Source organism: Mobula hypostoma, chromosome 11, assembly GCF_963921235.1.
Source record: "Mobula hypostoma chromosome 11, sMobHyp1.1, whole genome shotgun sequence".
NCBI classification, from domain to species: Eukaryota; Metazoa; Chordata; class Chondrichthyes; order Myliobatiformes; family Myliobatidae; genus Mobula; species Mobula hypostoma.
In genome coordinates, this window is record NC_086107.1 from 56847578 (window position 1) to 56865442 (window position 17865).

The 17865-nt window shown below is 41.2% G+C and overlaps 1 protein-coding gene across 7 annotated transcripts in view; it reads right to left on the bottom strand.

Moving 5' to 3' along the window:
* Window positions 1–278: 278 nt before the first annotated feature.
* LOC134353772 (receptor-type tyrosine-protein phosphatase eta-like) overlaps window positions 279–17865 on the bottom strand; it is a 299381-nt gene continuing 281794 nt past the window's right edge. For 6 of the 7 annotated variants that reach the window (XM_063062133.1, XM_063062132.1, XM_063062128.1 and 3 more), the window contains 3 exons: window positions 16611–16771; window positions 14824–14959; window positions 7037–12614 (listed from right to left, as the gene is read on the bottom strand). In XM_063062133.1, the coding sequence (XP_062918203.1) occupies window positions 12468–12614; window positions 14824–14959; window positions 16611–16771 (444 nt within the window). In that variant the 3' untranslated portion in view covers window positions 7037–12467. Of the gene's footprint in view, window positions 331–2507; window positions 2561–7036; window positions 12615–14823; window positions 14960–16610; window positions 16772–17865 lie in introns of those variants that run through there. The other variant, XR_010019675.1, reaches the window with a different exon arrangement.

Genomic DNA, 17865 nt, shown 5'->3' on the forward strand with positions numbered 1-17865 from the left:
TATCCTTTCTCACAAGTCTCTTCACTTTCTTGTTAGCCTCAGCATATGCTAGTTGAAGTATCACCTTAAATTGTGTTGACTTTGCATCTAGCACTTCCTTCTTAATTTTCCATCTTTCTTCTAAGGCTTGGGTTTCCAGCGTCCGCAGATTTTCTCTTGTTTTAGAGGTAGTGCACTGTTCGCTCTCAGTTGTGCAGGTGTGTGGGTAGCGCACGGTAACTGAAATGTTCCCGCGCACATAGCCCTTGTTGCTGCACAGCTGCAATTGGACGTAGCGAGGAGAAACAACAAACGCAAAATTCTGGAGGAATTCAGCAGGTCAGGCAGCATCTATGGCAAAGAGCAAACAGTCGTCATTTCTGGCCAATGTCCTTCTTCAGGACTGAGAAGGAAGGGGAAGATGCCACAATAAAAAAGGCGAAGGCAGGGAGGGGAAGAGGCTAGCTGGAAGGTAATAGCTAAAACCAGGAGGGTGGGAAAAGTCAAGGGCTGGAGAAGAAAGTATCTGATAGTAGAGGAGAGAGGACCAGAGAAGAAAGGGAAGGAGGAGGGACCCAGGGGGAAGTAATAGGCTGGTGAGAAAAAATGAAAGGTCAGAGTGCAGAATAGAGGAAGGAGAAATCAAATTTAATGCCATCAGGTTGGAGGTTACCCTGACGGAATATAAGGGTCGCCTCATCTTGGCACAAGAGGAGGCCATGGATCGACACATCGGAACGGGAACGGGAATGGTATGGTAGTTAAATTGCTTGGCCACCAGGAAATCACACTTGTGGCGGAACGAGCAGGACCCAATTTACAAAGGGTCTCACCAATGTAGTGGAGGCTGCATCAGGAGCACCAGACACCACAGACAGCAGATTCACAGGTGAAGTGTTGCCTCACCTGGAAGGAGTGTTTGGGGCCCTGAATGGAGGTGAGAGAGGAAGTGTCTGAGCAGGTTAGCATTTAGGCCATTTACAAGGATAAGTGCCTCAAGGGAAATTAGTGGGGAGAGATGAATGGATAAGGGAATCCTGGAGGGAGCGATCCTTGTGGAAAACAGGGTGGGGGAATAGGTAAAGATATGCTTAGTGGAAGGCTCTCTTTGGAGATAGTGGGAGTAGCTAGAAAAAAATTTTGAAACGTGAAAGATTTTCTTTGTTGTACCGTATTTCATTATACCCTTCAATTAATAGAAAAAATTCAAAAGTATGTAATTTTTCAATTTTCATTCTAAATATTCATAGTGTACATATTACAAAAAAATTACACTTAGAGTGCCGCACAGTTTTTAGGTCATGCAAAAATTTCCTGCTCAGAGCAATGGTTGGTCACACAGAGAACTTTGATGTCCAAGGTTCAGGAGTTTTGTTAATTATGTTGTCGCATGCACCCATTGTTGTAATAGAAAACTGGATTTCTGGTAGACCTGTGGATCTGTAATCAGGACCGAGTCTATCACTTAATTAAGTTTCCTGGTAGCCACCATTCTGTTATCAAAATGTAGTTTTACCGGTAATCTCTTCGACGGAGAATGTAAAAGCTCAACCAAATTCATGCTTTGGGAGATCAGCTTCATCTGGTCTCCTGGAGCGCACCAGTTTATAATAAATCGCCTGTTATTCCGAATACCAACTCCTTGTGATCTTCCAGTTTGCTCCTACGATTGGCGCTGGAAGCAGGATACCTCACTGGATCACAACCGACCACGAGGCTCCTGGTCGGGTGTGCTTGGGTTCAGGGATAATCCGATTGTCGACTGTGATTGTAAGTTGTGGTAAAAGAAGAGACTTTGGAGCGTGAGGAGGTTAGTGTTGGAGACGGGGGACTGGGGTGTCTGGGTAACTGGCGGAAGGGATCTGCCGGGAGGTTATTCGTTGCAATTAATATGGGAAATCGATTGACAAGCCAATGTTATTTGAGACATAGACTCGGGAGCCGGAATTGCAGACACTGTAAGGTGGGGCCATGGCGCAAAATAAGGAAACCGGGTGAAACCGGTGAAGTAATGTGAGAATTGGAAGGATCCCTCATATAGGGATACATAATTTGATACAAAACGAAGGTAAGGAAGGCATACAATCCAGATGGAACAATCCATGAAAATATTGCTTGGTGGAAGGGACAAGAAAACGGCAAATATGAAAGGATGCGTAAAAATCACAGAACAGCCTTGCCAGACAAGCTCAGAACCCCCAGATTTTGGGGCGAATGGTAGGTAGTCTAAGGCCACGTGCGCCCTCAGAACACGAAGTAGATTGGGACGATTTGCAGATGATGAGTATGGGACCCGTAATAAAGATTCACAACCTCCACCCGATCACGGGGCAGCAGAACTAACGCCACTCTGGTTCCTCCGGAAGACACTTCTGAATCCAGAGTGGAAAACTCTTTTATAGCAACAGAGAAATAGATATTGCTAAATTAGTTACCCGCTATCAAAAATAATGATGACAATGTGCTTTTTTGACAAAAGGTTGAAGAATAAAGAGAGGCTCACCATCTGATCTTGATGATATACGTACCCTTTTAAAGACTAAATACTTTTAAAGGTCTGGTCCATATTTCCTGATCATATCTGAAATTAAAAAAAATGACTTAAAGGGAGATGTAGATTCCTAGTGGACAAACTGGGGAAGTTAAGGATGTGAAAGGTAAAGGGCAGGCAAATTACACCAACATTATTTTAATTAAGTAAGAGACAAAAGAGAAAGTTGAGGACTATGCTGAGCAAAAATATCAGGCATATGAGCAACATAGTGGCCTAAACGAGACTATGACGTCTCCTGCAACTTTTGACAGATGGCATGGGCCTACTATATCTGACGTGGATAATGATAATGGGGCTACTCTTTGGCCACATATTTAATCAAATACTTAACTGGGCAATGGGAGCAGAAGGTGAGAGGGGTAAAACAGGAGAATGTGCAGCTATCGTGGCAGGTATAAAACAGGACAGACAAGGCAATGTTGAATGTTTCAAGTGCGGAAGAAGAGGGCAGGCATATGGCCCCGGATTGTGAGGACTAGAGAAAATGCCAAGTTGAGTGCACTTACTGTGGGAAGACAGGGTCATGACAAGTGTTGATTGAAAGTCAGAGGGCAAGAGGGACAAGGGCCACGGACATAGTAAACTGAGGATCATCACTTTGCTTCGAGCGGTAGCCTAGCAGGACCCATTTTCCAGATCTCTGCTGAGGTGCTAAAACTACTCCTGACGAAATGACTCGTATCAACCCTCGGTGACAAGGGTAGGGAGACCAGAATGTCTGTCAATGGTCTGTCAGGGGGCTAGCAGAGTACTCTGTTGGTAGACACTGGGACCTCAATATCAATAACAGATTTAGATTTTGCCATTAATATTAAAACTACGATGACGGTGGAGGTGGGAGGAGGACCCATGTTCACTCAATTAAATGAACATGCCCCAATATGGGCTGAGGACACGAGTACTATTGTGGGTTTGCGACAATCACAAAGGTTCCATCTTGGAGGTAGATCTATTGAAACGTCTGGGGTTGTAATCGAGGGAAATTATTTGGGGAATGAAGACTCACCCTTGGTGGCAGAAGGGGAAAGGCGATGATTTATATATATCACGAGTCAGACGTTAAAGGCCGAATGAGCGGTGGCAGGAGTGCAGGGTAATTTTGCAAATATATAACCCGGATGCAGGCCACTCACAAACAAGACTGTGACCTTCTTGAGGCGAAACCTGTTCTGATAGAAGGGCATCGCCCCCAACCCACAGACAGTGCTCATTAAACTTGAAGCTGGGGTTGTGGAGGTAAAAAATAGTCGCAGAACTACAGCATTAAGGAGGGATCCGACTAAACATTTCCCATACGAATTCCCTGATCTGGTCGGCACCTAAGCCAGATGGGTCCTACCCACTAACCATTGATTAAACCTCTGTGAAGAAATGTGCAATTCCGGAACGTCCTATAGTGGCAAACCCATCTATCATTGTGAATGGCCTGAGCCCAAACAGAATATTTTTACTGTCTCCGATACTGCAAATTATTTTTGGCCAATTCCAGTACATCCCGATCGTCAGGATAAGTTAGCCTTTACCATCCAGGGACAACAGTACACTTGGACAAGTGGAAAAAGGAGGCAACCGAATGCAGGGGGAAATCTTCCGGGTCACAGCTCAGCACAAGTGGCAGAACTAAAAACGCTGACAGGGACCCTAAAGTTCGGTAGGGGACAGAGGGTGAATATTATCAGACAGTAGATACACATTTGGAGTAACATGGAGGAATTTAAGGTGGGGGCTTATATGGGAGGCAGACTTTGAGGGTCGGCACAACATTGTGGGCCGAAGGGCCTGTACTGTGCTGTATTATTCTATGTTCTAGGTTCTATTACATGGCAGCTTGGGCAAGGAGAGGATAGTGATCTCATCAGGAGAGCATATCCATTTTGAAGAAATGGTGAAGGAATTAGTTGAAGCTGCTAAGCTGTCCCTGGAAATGGCAGTCATAAAGACTAAGGCGCACAGAAGGGTAGACACTCCTGAGCAAAAGGGGAATGCATTTGCTGAACTGGAAACTAAGGCAACTGTGGAGGAATCTGGTCCTGTCCCAGTTGAGGTAGCGATGATCAGGGAGCTGAAGGAGGAAGATTTAAAGATTTAAAGAGTCTTCAGTGGAAAAATGGATTTGGGAACAGGTAGGAGCAATGCAAAAAGAAGATGGGGTGTGGCAAAAAATAGACCGTGCTCCAGAATACATCAGGCATACATTGTTAAACACCTACTGTGGTTTAGCTCACAGAGGATGGGATAAGATGAGGACCCAGCTCGAAAGATGCTGCTGGTGGCTGGGGATAGGGAGCGATATTGCCAAATTCTGCCGACAGAGCATAGACATGTGTCCACAGTGACTCAGGAAAAACAGTTAAAATCTGACTAGGGCATCAGCCATGGCCCAAAGAAGCGACTTGAGATTGACTTCACGGGGCCATTACCCCTGTCTAGGGGTAAACGGTATAGCATGGTGATTGTTATCACTTCACCAGGTGGACGGGGACATTCCCATGTCGGTAAGGTAGCCTGTGTGCTCTCTGAGGAGGTAATATCCAGATGGAGAGTATAGGCCAGCCTTGATTCAGATCAGGGGACGTACCGTATTGGGAGGTAATCAACGGGACTTGCACGCTGTTAGGTGTCAAACAGAAGTTTCACATTCCATACCAGCCTCAGATCGCTGTAATTATTGAGAGAATGAATTGCACCCTAAAAGGGAACCTAACGAAGGCTCTAATGGAGGCTGGGAAAAGTTGGTTACCAGCATTTCTAATGAAACTAGGAGCGAATGTTGCTCATGGGACAGGATTTACTCATTTTGAATTAATGACAGTATGGGCTTTGCAAATACCAGAGGATATGATCTCGGGATGACCTGAGAACTGCAGTGCCCTGTTTGTATGGGGGTTGGCTGTTCTTCTGCATGATCAATAAGGGGAAGTCATTGATAGGGACTGGGAGTACGGCAATGCCCAAGTGGAGGGGAGTTGGCCAGAAGAGGGAGGTAAGATAATGGTTAAATTTGTACCAGCAAAACAGGGACTACAACCCAGATGGACGAGGCCATTTATGTTGGTAATCTTGACTGGAGAAACATGTACCCTAGTGGAAGCTAAGGAAGGATCAAAGTAGAAACACTGGTCCCACCTGAAAAGATACCTTGGGCAGGAAAGAACTCTTGTTTGTCACTTAGTAGGCAATCTTTAGGCCTGAGATCCCAGAGGGAGGTTTGTTGTAGGGGATTGCGGATTGTGCTAATGTGGTAACAAGGAACCGCAGACAAAGATGAGCAGTAGAGATACGGAATGCAGCAGTGATGATGTCTAAGGTTCAAGGGTTTCGTTAATTATGTTATAGCGTGCACCCATCGCAGAAGAAAACTGGATTTCTGGTAGACTTGTGGATGATCACTTTACACTGAAATCAGGATCTAGTCCGTTAGTTAATTAAGTCTTCCTGTAGTCACCATTCTGTTATCAAAGTGTAGTTTTACTGGTAAACTCATCAACTGAGAATGGAAAAGCTCCACCAAATCCATGCTCAGGCTGATCAGCTTTGACTGGTTGCGTAGCAATCTTTATTAAATCCTCCGTTATTTCAAACATCAACTTCATGATTTTTCAATTTGTTCCTATAATCATTTTGATAGGAATCACAGAAAGCTTTTTTTTCACTAAATGCTGATAAATTAGTCACGTGTATTTAAGGTGAGGAGGGAAAAGTTTAAAGGAGATTTGTGGGGTCAGTTTATTTTACACAGTAGGCCTGAGAAGCAGTCTGCTAGGGGCAGTGATGGAAGCAGATACAATAGTGGGGTTTAAACGGTTTTTAATTAAAATCCCTGAATTTTCAGGGAATGGAGGGGTATGGATCACGTACAGACACGCGAGGTTTAGTAAATTCAACATCACAGGCTGAAAGGCCTGTTCTTGTTCTATGTAATCTTGTATTTTAATTTTACGCACTAACCTCTTATGTGAGACAGTAACAAAAGACTTCCAAAAGTTCAAATGCACCATATCCACCGCCATCCCTTTATCTAAGCATGGCCAAGGCTGTCCTGATTTTGGCGTCAAATTTCGATGATAGTCTGGGTATTATATTTCACTGCTGTTACTAATATGAGCTTTTGTTGCAGTAGACATGAGAGGCAGTCATGATAACTATTCTCCTCCTTTATAAGTATTCAGTGGCACATTTCCACATTTTCTGTTACGGGGCAGATTCCCGAAGTTTGACTTGAAAGGGAACTAAGTTTTCTGTTACATTTAGGTTACACTGAAATCAGCCAATTGCTCTTCCAACACCCCCTCAAGTTAAAGAGTAACGTTTATATCCACTCATGCTAGGTTTATGAGTGGGTGCTTGTATCGGATGGAAGATTGTTTTGAATGCTTTTGATTGTGTATGTTTCAACCACAGGGACATCACAATCCTTCCGCTACTTCCCAGAGGTAATTCAATCTTTGATCTTACTTCCACAACAAGGTCACAGAAGAAAAAGATAATTTTAATAGTAAAAAAAAATTCACGGTACATTACTTATAAAACAAGATTTAGACATCATCATAACACAGCAAAATCAAAATGACCTACCAGCATCCATTGAATTTGGAGGTACAGGTATATCAGATAATTACAATCTCAAATATTATTCTGCATCTGATAAAATTACATCACACAGTGAATAGTGAACAGACAAAATAAATTGATTTCTCCCAAAGATGCATCCAGTGCAATTCAACAATACAGTACTACATATTATCTGATATACATCCTTATGTACATATACATAACTACTTTAAAATTGATCCTTCTAGTAAAACCATTGATAGAAAGTGCAATTGCATATACATTCTTGTTCCTGCATCTGTCTCCACGGTGTTGATGCTTACTGCTATTGTTTCACTCTGTAACTATACCCATTTCACTTCTACCCTTGTTTATTTGTTGTGGAATAACTTAAGCTGTTTATGCCAAAGGCTGGACAGATTTTACAACATTTAAAAATACAATGAATGATGTTGGAAACAATATACAGTGACTCTGGAAAAAGCTTTCATTTTGCTAACTGTTACTCCCCGACAAAAGACTCACTAAGTGCATCTAAATTTGGAAGCTGTTAGTGGGGGGGGGGGGTGGTAGAGGAGAGTCACAACAGTCAGGCCTCTGGCACCAAATCTGCCTCTGTGCCAGAGAATGGAAGGGGGGAGAAGAGGCACACAGTGGTGATAGGGGATTTGTTGATTAGGAGAACAGAAAGGAGGCTCTCTGGATGAGAAGTGGATTCCTGGATGATATGTTGTCTCCTGGGCACCAGGGTCTGGGACATCTTGGATCAAGTACTCAGCATTCTTAGGTGGGAAGGTGAGCAGCTAGAGGTCGTGGTCCATATAGGTACCAATGTCATGGGTAGGATGAGTGATGAGGTTTTGCAAAGTGAGATCAAGGAGTTAGGTGCTAGGTTAAAGGGCAGGACCTTCAGAGTTGTGATCTCAGGACTACCACCTGTGCCACGAGCTAGTGAGAATAGAAATAGGAAAATCATACAATTTAACACGTGTCTAAGGTGTTGGTGTAGGAGGGAAGGCATCAGATCTTTGGATGATTGGGAAAGTGAGACCTGTACAAATGGGATAGTTTGCACATGAAATGGAGGGGGACTAATATCCTAGCGGAAAGGTTTGCTAGCTCTGGACAGAAGTGGGGGGATGGGGGAGTTTAAAGTAGAGTGTCAGGGGAATGGGAACCAGAGAACCAGAACAGATTGTGGAGAGCTTGTAGAGATAGATGGTGTTAAGATCTCAGACAAACTTAGTATTCAAAAGTTGAGCATGGTGTGACTAATGTTCTGAGCTGCATATACTTCAATGCAAGAAGTATTGTAGGAAAGGCAGATGACCTCAAGGCTTGGGAATTATGACATTAAAGCTAATAGTGAGACATGGTTGCAGAAGGGGCAAGACTGGCAGCTTAATATTCCAGGTTTCTATTGTTTTAGATGTGACAGAATGGGGGGGATAAAAGGGGAAGGAGTGGTGTTACTAGTCAGGAAAATGTACCTATAGAAATACCTATAGAAGTGAGGCAAAGTTGCAGCAAGATCATGGACCATATACCGATAACAGAGGAGGAGGTGTTTGCTGTCTTGAGGTAAATTAGGATAAATAAATTCCCAAGGCCTGACAAGGTGTTTCCTTGAACCCTGTGGGAGGCAAGTACAGAAATTGCAGGGGTCATAGCAGAGATATTTAAATAATCCTTAGAAGCAGGTAGGGAACTGGAGGATTGGCGGATAGTTAATATTGCTCTCCTATTTAACAAAGGCTCTAAAAATAAATCAGGAAATTATAAGTCAGTGAGTCTGACATCAGTAGTGGGAAAGTTACTGAAAGGTATTCTAAGGGATGGGATATATAATTAGATAGGCAGGGACTAATTAGGGATAGTCAGCATGGCTTTGTTTGTGGTAGGTTGTGTCTAACAAATCCTAAGAGTTTTTCGAGTAAGTTACCAGGAAAGTTGAAGGCAAGGCAGTGCATTTCATCTACATGGATTTTTAGCAAGGCATTTGACAAGGTCCCGTGTGGGAGGCTGGTCAAGAAGGTTCAGTTGCTCGCCATTCAAGATGTGATAATAAATTGGATGAGATATTGGCTTTGTTGGAAAAGAAGTGAGTGGTAGTAGACAGTTGTCTCTCTGACTGGAAGCATGTGATGAGTGGAGTGCTGCAAGGATTGGTGCTGGGTTCATTGTTATTTGTCATCTTTATCAATGATCTGGATGATACTGTGGTTAACTTGATCAGGAAATTTGCTGATGACAACAAGATTGGGGGTATAGTAGACAGCGAGGAAGACTATCAGAGCTTGCTGCGGGATCTGGACCAGCTGGAAAAATGGTCTGCAAAATGGCAGGTAGAATTTAATGCAGACAGGTGAGGGGTGTTGTAATTCGGTGGGACCAACAGAGTAGGTCTTACAGATTGAATAGCAGGGCACTGAGGAGTGTGGTAGAACAGAAGGATTTGGGAATACAGGTGCATAATTCATTGAAAGTAGCAGCACAGGTAGATAGTGTCTTAAAGAAAGCTTTTGACATATTGGCCTTCATAAATCAAAGTACTTTACACAGGAGATGCGATGTTATATTGAAGTCATATATGACACTGGTGAGGGCTAATTTGGCGTATTGTGTGGAGGTTTGGTGACCTCCCTGCAGGAAAGACCTAAATAAGGTTGAAAGAGTACGGAGAATATTTACAAGGATTTTGCTGGGACTGGAAGACCTGCGTTATAAGGAAAGATTGAACCGGTTAGGACTTCAATCCTTGAAATTGAGGGGAGATTGATAGAGGTAAACAAAACTTGAGGGGTACAGGTGGTTAAATGCAGGCAGGCTTTTTCCACTGTGGTTGGGTGGGGCTACAACTAGAAGTCATGGATTAAGGGTGAAAGGTGAAAGTTTAGGGGGAACATGAGGGGAAACTTCTTCACTCAGAGGTTTGTGAGCTCTCAGCACAAGTGGTGCATGCAAGCTTTATTTCAACATTTAAGAGAAGTTTGGATAGGTACATGGATGACAGGTGATGGTCTGGGTGCAGGTCGATGGGAGTAAGCACTCTAGGCAGGGAATAGATAGACTGAAGGGTTGGTTTCTGTGCTGTATTTTTCTATGATGTTATGGTAATCTAAAGGATGTAATGATAATACATTGTCAAGTTATAGTTGGTATGTCTAGCTAAAAAAATTCTTCAGATGGACTTCTTTTGGCCAGTATTATTAGATCCCTTCCAAAAGAGAGCCTTGGAGTTCTTAAGAGTGAACAGATGTACCAGGGCCTCACTTTCCTGTCTCATCATATAATAGCCCCCTTCAAATATTGTGTAATCTAAAAATAATAACCATCCATTGACAGCTCATCCCTTCTCAGTTTTAATCAAATACTAAAAGGGATTTAAAATTCACTAAGTTCTAATAGAAATACATTTAGTTCCAAAATATCTAGTAATATAATCACTACCTTCCCTGATCACCTAATGCACAAGTGTTTCACTGCCAGTTTGTTTCAAAATCCAGAGACATACATTGATTGTTTCTGCAGTTCTTGGTCTTAAGCTTTCTGCAGTGTGCCTGCTCCCTCCTGATTTACTTAATTTTAAATATTCTTAGCTGAACTTCAGTTTCTCAATTATTCTGTCCCCCCAAACAACACATAATTACCAGACATGATGAGCTTTGTCAGTGACACTCTCTGTGTGATACAAGAAACCGTTCAGCACCAGGAAATCTGTTTGACAGGCAAGAGTGGCTTGGTCTCCCTTATAAATCCATGATGTTTGCTGAACATGGAATTCCTTGTTAGAATGGCACCGAATGAAGGCAGTCCCAATGAGCATGTTTACAAAGTGCATCCCATGCAGAATTTCCAAAGCTCTATATACCCCAAATAACACATCTTACTCAAATCAATGCAGTTCCTGATAAGGAGATTAATTTAAATTAATTTAAAATGAATACACCAAGAACAATGTTCTTGGATTCCATGCAAATTCAATGGAAAATACTTGGCTGTGGTACATTAACAGTTCCTTATTCACTCCTGCTTATGCAGGATTACGTCCAGAAAATAAGTTACATTTAAATTTAAACTATCATTTCATGAGTTTCCAAGTGAAGCTACAAATATTTAGCATATTAATATAAAATCCACAAACCGAGGAAGGTTTGGTTTTTCACTACAAACTTAAGATTAAATCAAATTTAAACATTATATCCTTTAAAATAACTGAGTATGGAATAGAAACTGAATTAATATCTATCACAGTGACAAACTCCCACCACTCAGAGAGATTTTCATTTGCTTCCTCAGCATTACTTCAAGATAGAGCCACACCTCTGCACATACAAAGACTGAAAAATTCAAGCGAGATCCTTGACAAGACCATTGCTAGATTGAGTTGTGCATCAATGCTTATAACAATATATTATATATTCAATTTTTGTTTTTATGCAACTGCCTTATGCACATGGAATTCCAGATGCAACTTGATATGCAATTTGTCATTCAGCTTAATGGGCTCACTCTGCTCTTTAAACCATTTTTTCACTGCTTTGTCCTTTATAGTGTAAGGCTCAGAACGTCTATGAGTAGAGCCTGACTTGACAGGACATATTTTATTGAAGATGTGCGAGAAGTATCTGGTTTTGGTTAATATATTTGAGGCTGATTGTATGTTAAATTCAGCATTGCAATACAGGCTAACTATTATTTCTATGTGGAGCCTGAAAACAGCAGTATAAACAATTATGGCACGTCAAGTTTGCTGAATGTTCCAGCTACTTTTCCACTTCACTTTATGTAAAATGGCTCTTATTTAATCTGTGGTATGAATTTGTAGAAAGTAATTATCCTACATAATATTTTTAACATTTCATCAAGTTTGATGGAAGCACTTGAGGGATTAATTTCTGGGAACAATTCACAGTTTGTCCCAGGTTCTGGCAATATCTACAAGGTTGGTATTTCTTTATAAATATTAGTTCAGCAGTATGCTTCAAATATTGATGTTCAGCTGATCTGTCAAGTTTATATATTAGACATAAAAACATTAGATACCTTAGAAACATACTTGAAATAGATAATTTCATTTCACATATCAGTTGGTGTTACCTTAATGAGGTCACGTTTTGCCTGAAACCTGAGACTGAAGCCAAATGAACAAGCCATTTGTGACGAATTATGCAGTGTTTCTCAAAGATTTCACACAGTTCCTGAGCACTGCCCAGCTTTTTCCAGAATAGATACTTGTTTTGAAAAAAAATAGCAATTCAGCATTAAAAGGAACGTCCAGACATACCTTGTTAAATGAATATAAAGTTCATTTATAATTTATGAAATCAAATTAGAAAAAGATGTAGCTGAATTTCAAAAGGAGAGTCCAGGATCATTTCCATTAAGGTATGTGACCATTAGTTGCTCGGATAGCAGAGGTGTTCTCATAGATGAGGATAGAAGCATTTTCATAGACTGACTCGTCTCCATGCCTTTTGCTTGATTTGATGTACTCCATGGCACACTGGTTCAGGAAAACATACTGAGACTGGTGAGAGAAAATGGAAGTTAGTGACAGGAGACTACTATGGAAACTTGGAACTGCCATTTTCAAATTAATGCTTGAATTCCTAGGGGACTACTCAGCAAATAAGCTCATCGTGGACTTAGTGCCGTGTTCTTCCAAGTTTCTCTCACCTTCATTCATAATTGGGGCAGGTAGAGTAGTGCATTGGAATAGATGTAATTTACATGGACTTTAGTAGGTGTTCAACAAGATCCCAGATAGGAGATTGGTGTAAAAAGTTATGGTCCAACCTAGACAAGTTGGCAAAGTAGATCCAAAATTTACTTGGCAACAGAGACAGAGGGTGACTGATGACAGGGATCAGTATCGGGACCCTTGCTGTCTGCAAAATATATGAATGATTTAAATGTGGATGTTGGAGGCATGATCAGTAAGTTTGCAGATGACACAGAGATTGAGGAATTTGTTGACAGTGTGGAGGCTAGTTTAACACTACAGGATGACAGAGACATGTTGGTAAAATGGACCGAAAAATGACAGGTGGAGTTTCATTCAGATAAATGTGATGCACTTTGGAAAACTTTTGAGGCAGTGACTTACATCATTAATGGTAATGTCCTCAGAGTACTGAGTAAAAGAAGGACCTTAATGTGCAAGTTTAATGATCAATGAAGGTGGCAGTGCAATAGATAATAATTAAGAAGGTATATGGCCTATGGTCTTTCATCAATCAGGGGCATTGAATGCAAGACCTGGAAGATTATGCTTCAAATTTATAAAAAGCTGGAGTACTGCATGCAGTTCTGGTCATCACCTAAGTGGAAAGATGTGGTGGTGCTGGAGGTGATGCAGAGGACAATTCTGGGGATGCAGAATTTTAAATATGTAAGGAGATTGGACGCTATGCCTGATTTCCCTGGAGCAGAGAAGGCTAGGACGGAACATGATTGAAATAATGAGTAGACCATAGGAAGCTTTTCTCCTTATCAGATGTAAACAAAACTTGAGGACATAGCTTCAGGTAAGGGGTAAGAGATTCAATGGAGTTCTGAGGGGAATTGCGAGAGTGACCAGAGAGTGGCGAGTACTTTGAAAATACCTCCAGAAATAGTGGTGGAAACAGAGTTGGTGACAGCATTTATGAAGTGTTCAAATGAACACGTTAGTAGACCAGGCAATCAAGGCTCTGAGCCAAGTGCTGGAAAATGTAACTAATACTGATGAGTACCTACTGGTCAACATCACAAGCTGACTGAATGATCTGTTTCCATGCACTATATGAGACTGATAACAAGTGTTATTTGGCTGAAATATGTTATTAATGAATTGAGAAAAAGGTAGATAAATGAGCTCAATGTAAAATCACTTTTGTCTAATAGTTGAGGCTGAAAGGGGGTTGGAGGTCATTTGTGATTTTGCATAATAACGATCCACTCAGCAAAAGCTAGGTATCCGTGAGACAAATGAATACCAGGACAATTTATAGGATATTAAAAAACACAAGGACTCAAGGTTGATCACAACATTCATCTCTTTGAAATATTAAAAGTAGCCAATTCAGAAAATATTATTTTTGAAGCCGAAGATTCTTGCTTCCATCAGAGACCCATTCCCACTCTTCTTTATGATAGTAATATTGCAATCATATCCATTGCTAGTGTCATCCATTCAGACTATTCTTAATCAGCTATTCAACTCTCTCCAAGTGTGTTGTCTAAAGCTTTAGACACCAGGAAAAATTAAATACTAGCACAAATATAATAGCTACTTTACTGATTAGATTACCAACAGAACAATTCCTTGATTTACTCAAGGGATGCAACCCTGTAAAATGTTTTAAGCAAAATCCCTTCAAGTAAAAAGGCTGAGCAAAATGCAGTGTGATTAGTTTGGTGCAATACATCTCTGCACACAGAGTGGTGTGATTTTCATAATAGCAAAAAGTGGCTTCATAAATCAAAGACATGTACCCAAATGACTCATTGATGGTATATGGAAAATTCATAAATTGAGGAACTTTTGTAAATTGAGGAACTACTGTCATTTGAGAGTCACACATTGTTTAATTGCCATGGTTTAGAATGTCATTCACTTCTATTTAGTGGACAACTATCACTGAATAAACTAGTACAGTTTGTTTAATGTTATCACCGAAAGTCACCAAAGAACATTTAAATCTTTTCACAGATGTACTGTACATATACACAATATGCTGCTGCTAGTGGCTTACCTCTGTCTGCACCATCAGTGGCCGGTTCATTCGGAGCTGATAAACTATACTCCAGATATTGACCTCTCGGTCATTATCTATCTGGTGAATCATGTGATCGATGGAAATAAATGTTCCGGTCCGCCCAACTCCAGCACTTTGTGAGAAAGGAGATTAAAGTCAGTCACATTGCATGTATGATGGAGTGTTATGCTCCTCTGTGATGTTTGCCTCTGCACCACCACCCCCCCACCTCCATCCCCGGCCCCCCAGCACCTCCCTCCCCGCAATCCCCCCACCCGCCTTCCACATCAACAGTTGTTACCAGAAATGTTAAGCAACAGCCTTTATCATCAAAGCACTTTGAAATACTATCAAGCTACTAGAGTGAAGAGCCATATACTGGAAGGATGAAAGTGAATCAAACAGGCATGGACTTAACCTATATGTGTATCACTAATTTAACATCAATTGTTAATTTCACAGGACTAGAAGTTGGTTACTATGGGAATGAATAAACAAAACTCACATGATTTTCAAATCTTAACTAGCAACTTGTTAGTGGTGATAGCATAATACCATACAAGGCAGATTGCAGGGCTGGAGGAAATGCTAGTCATTTGGTTTATCTCCATCTCACACATCCTGTGACTCTATACATTTAGTCCCTTCTGTAGTTGTTGCACGAGCCAGCTAGTGGTGTAGTGGCATCAGCACTGGCAAATGGTCTCAGGTTTCGATCCAGCAGGCTCCTTGCATGCTTTCCATCTGTGCTGGGTTGAGCATCGAGCTAGCAACTTGGCCTCGTAGAAACAGACATTTGTTAAGGAACTGGCATAAATGTTGCCCGATGAATTTCAAGGTGTGAAAAGGAACAACAACAATAGCTGTTGCATGCTTCAATGTATCCCTTGTATGATTTTATCCTGGTGCGATATGATAGCAAAACCAAACAGCAAGCTTCTGCAGAAGTCAAGTAGAATTTATAGAAATTTTACTGAATGTCCTTATGAACTACTCGGTCATTTTCAGTGCAAAGTCACAGTTGGCCAGGGTAGGCTGAGGGAGGAATAAAGATCAAGAAGACAGAAACACCCCATCCACCCTCACACTACTACTTGCGTGACCAGGGACAAATAAAAAGGTGCTGGTGTAAAGCCTCACTGGTCGGATGAGACCTCAAAAGAGTTCTGAAGCATTTGTTTACATTTTGTTTTCACTCAGCTGTTTGGTTCGTAAGACGACACTTTCGTCCAAGTACAGTTAGGAGCAGCACAGTAGGACCGCAGTTAGCATAGCATTATAAATTCTGCCGCCGTCTATAAAGAGTTTTGTACATTCTCCCTGTGGTTTCCTCTAGGTGCTGCGGTTTCCTCACTCATCCCAAAGATATTTGTGTTAGTAAGTTAATTGGTCATATGGTTGTAATTGTGTGGTGTGGGTTGTTGAGCCAGAAGGACCAGTTACCATGCTGTATCTCTAATCTAAACTAAATTAAACTAAACCTGGTCCTATACACTTACCTGCAAGACTTCAGTAGTGCTATCTGGTAACTTTCTGGAGCCTAAATGGTTGTGTTATGCATTGAAAACCAGGGATGTTAAATAACATTGCTTAATTTGAACCAAGCATTTTTACTCCACACAGAATTACAGGCAAATCAAAGATATGTATGAAGGAGAAAGATCACCACCAGTCTGACCAGCTCTCGCTTCACCCTGAGAGAGCCACTTAAATATTGCATTCTGGAGAGATTATCAAGAATGAAGCTATTAAGCAGTACTCAAAAACTGTTGAAATATGATCACCTGCAGTGCACTACAGTGGGTCCCCTCATTTGATGTTGATTGATATATTCCCGTACTAAGTTCCTGAACTCGACGAGGATCCCAGTGGTGCTCGGAACTCCATGGTCGGGCCAACCCAGAAAGTGGAACTGTCGTATGTTGTACTTCTCTCCAGTTTTAACCTGTTGCAAAGGTAGAAACAAATTTATTCTCAAAGTAGTTGAATAGGTGAAGCCAACCATCATTAGTCGAGTGACAATGGAAGTTTTGAACATTGTACAAGGGGATGTTTTGAAATGATAATTCAGATGCCAATGGTCGAGCCAAGACAAATGTCTTCTAAAAATTTTTTCATCCATTATTTTTATCATATTTCACTGCTTTAGTGTTCTCAGTTCATAAGTAACTTTCTTTAATCCTGCCTATGATTGAACAGGTCAAGTACAACAGAAGATTGAAGAAGTGAATGTTTGCTGCATATTTAACCCCTGAGACTCTCCACCTAAACTACATTTGTTTGTAATTTGTTTCTATTCAGCTGTTTGGCTCTTAAGACAGCAATTTCACCAAAGGCAAAAGGGCATAACATTAATTATCATTTATCCCACACAGATGACAAACATGCGTCCCTCAATCACGGCTCATTGCTCTATGCACCTATGAGCATTGAATGAGGAGACTCAAATTATTCTCAACTCATATTGTCTTGGAGCCAAACAACCTAGAGACAGAAAAGATCAAGTGTGGTGAATGGGCAGTATGACTATACATGCCCAGCCAAACTATTCTTAACAGTTCCTGCAGAGGGGAACAAATATCTTCTTTGGTAAAAGAGTGTCAACAACAAAAAAAGAGTAATTTCCTCATAATCACAGATCATTGTAATTAACAATTACAATTAAGAAGAGGATTCCTGATGAAGAGAGAGGATGAATCTACCACCCAGTTTGGTTCAGTGCCATGTCAGACTGTATCTACTGTACTCAGCCTTTGTGAAGCACTGTTGTTGCAAATAATGCACACTATGATATGAAGACTTTTGCAAAAATATTCAGACAAATTTTACAGTCATGCAGATACAGTTATCTAGGTGAAGGTTCCTCATGCTACTGAATGTCTAAGTATGATTTCCTAGAAGAAATGCTCTGGTCAACAAGCCAGTTTGTGTTTGTTGTGATATTACTGAAGGCTCAGCGATTCTGTGTACCAGCAAGTTCTGGCTGATGAGAACAGTTGTGATATCCATGACTTTCTCTTGGATTCACTTTACACTTCA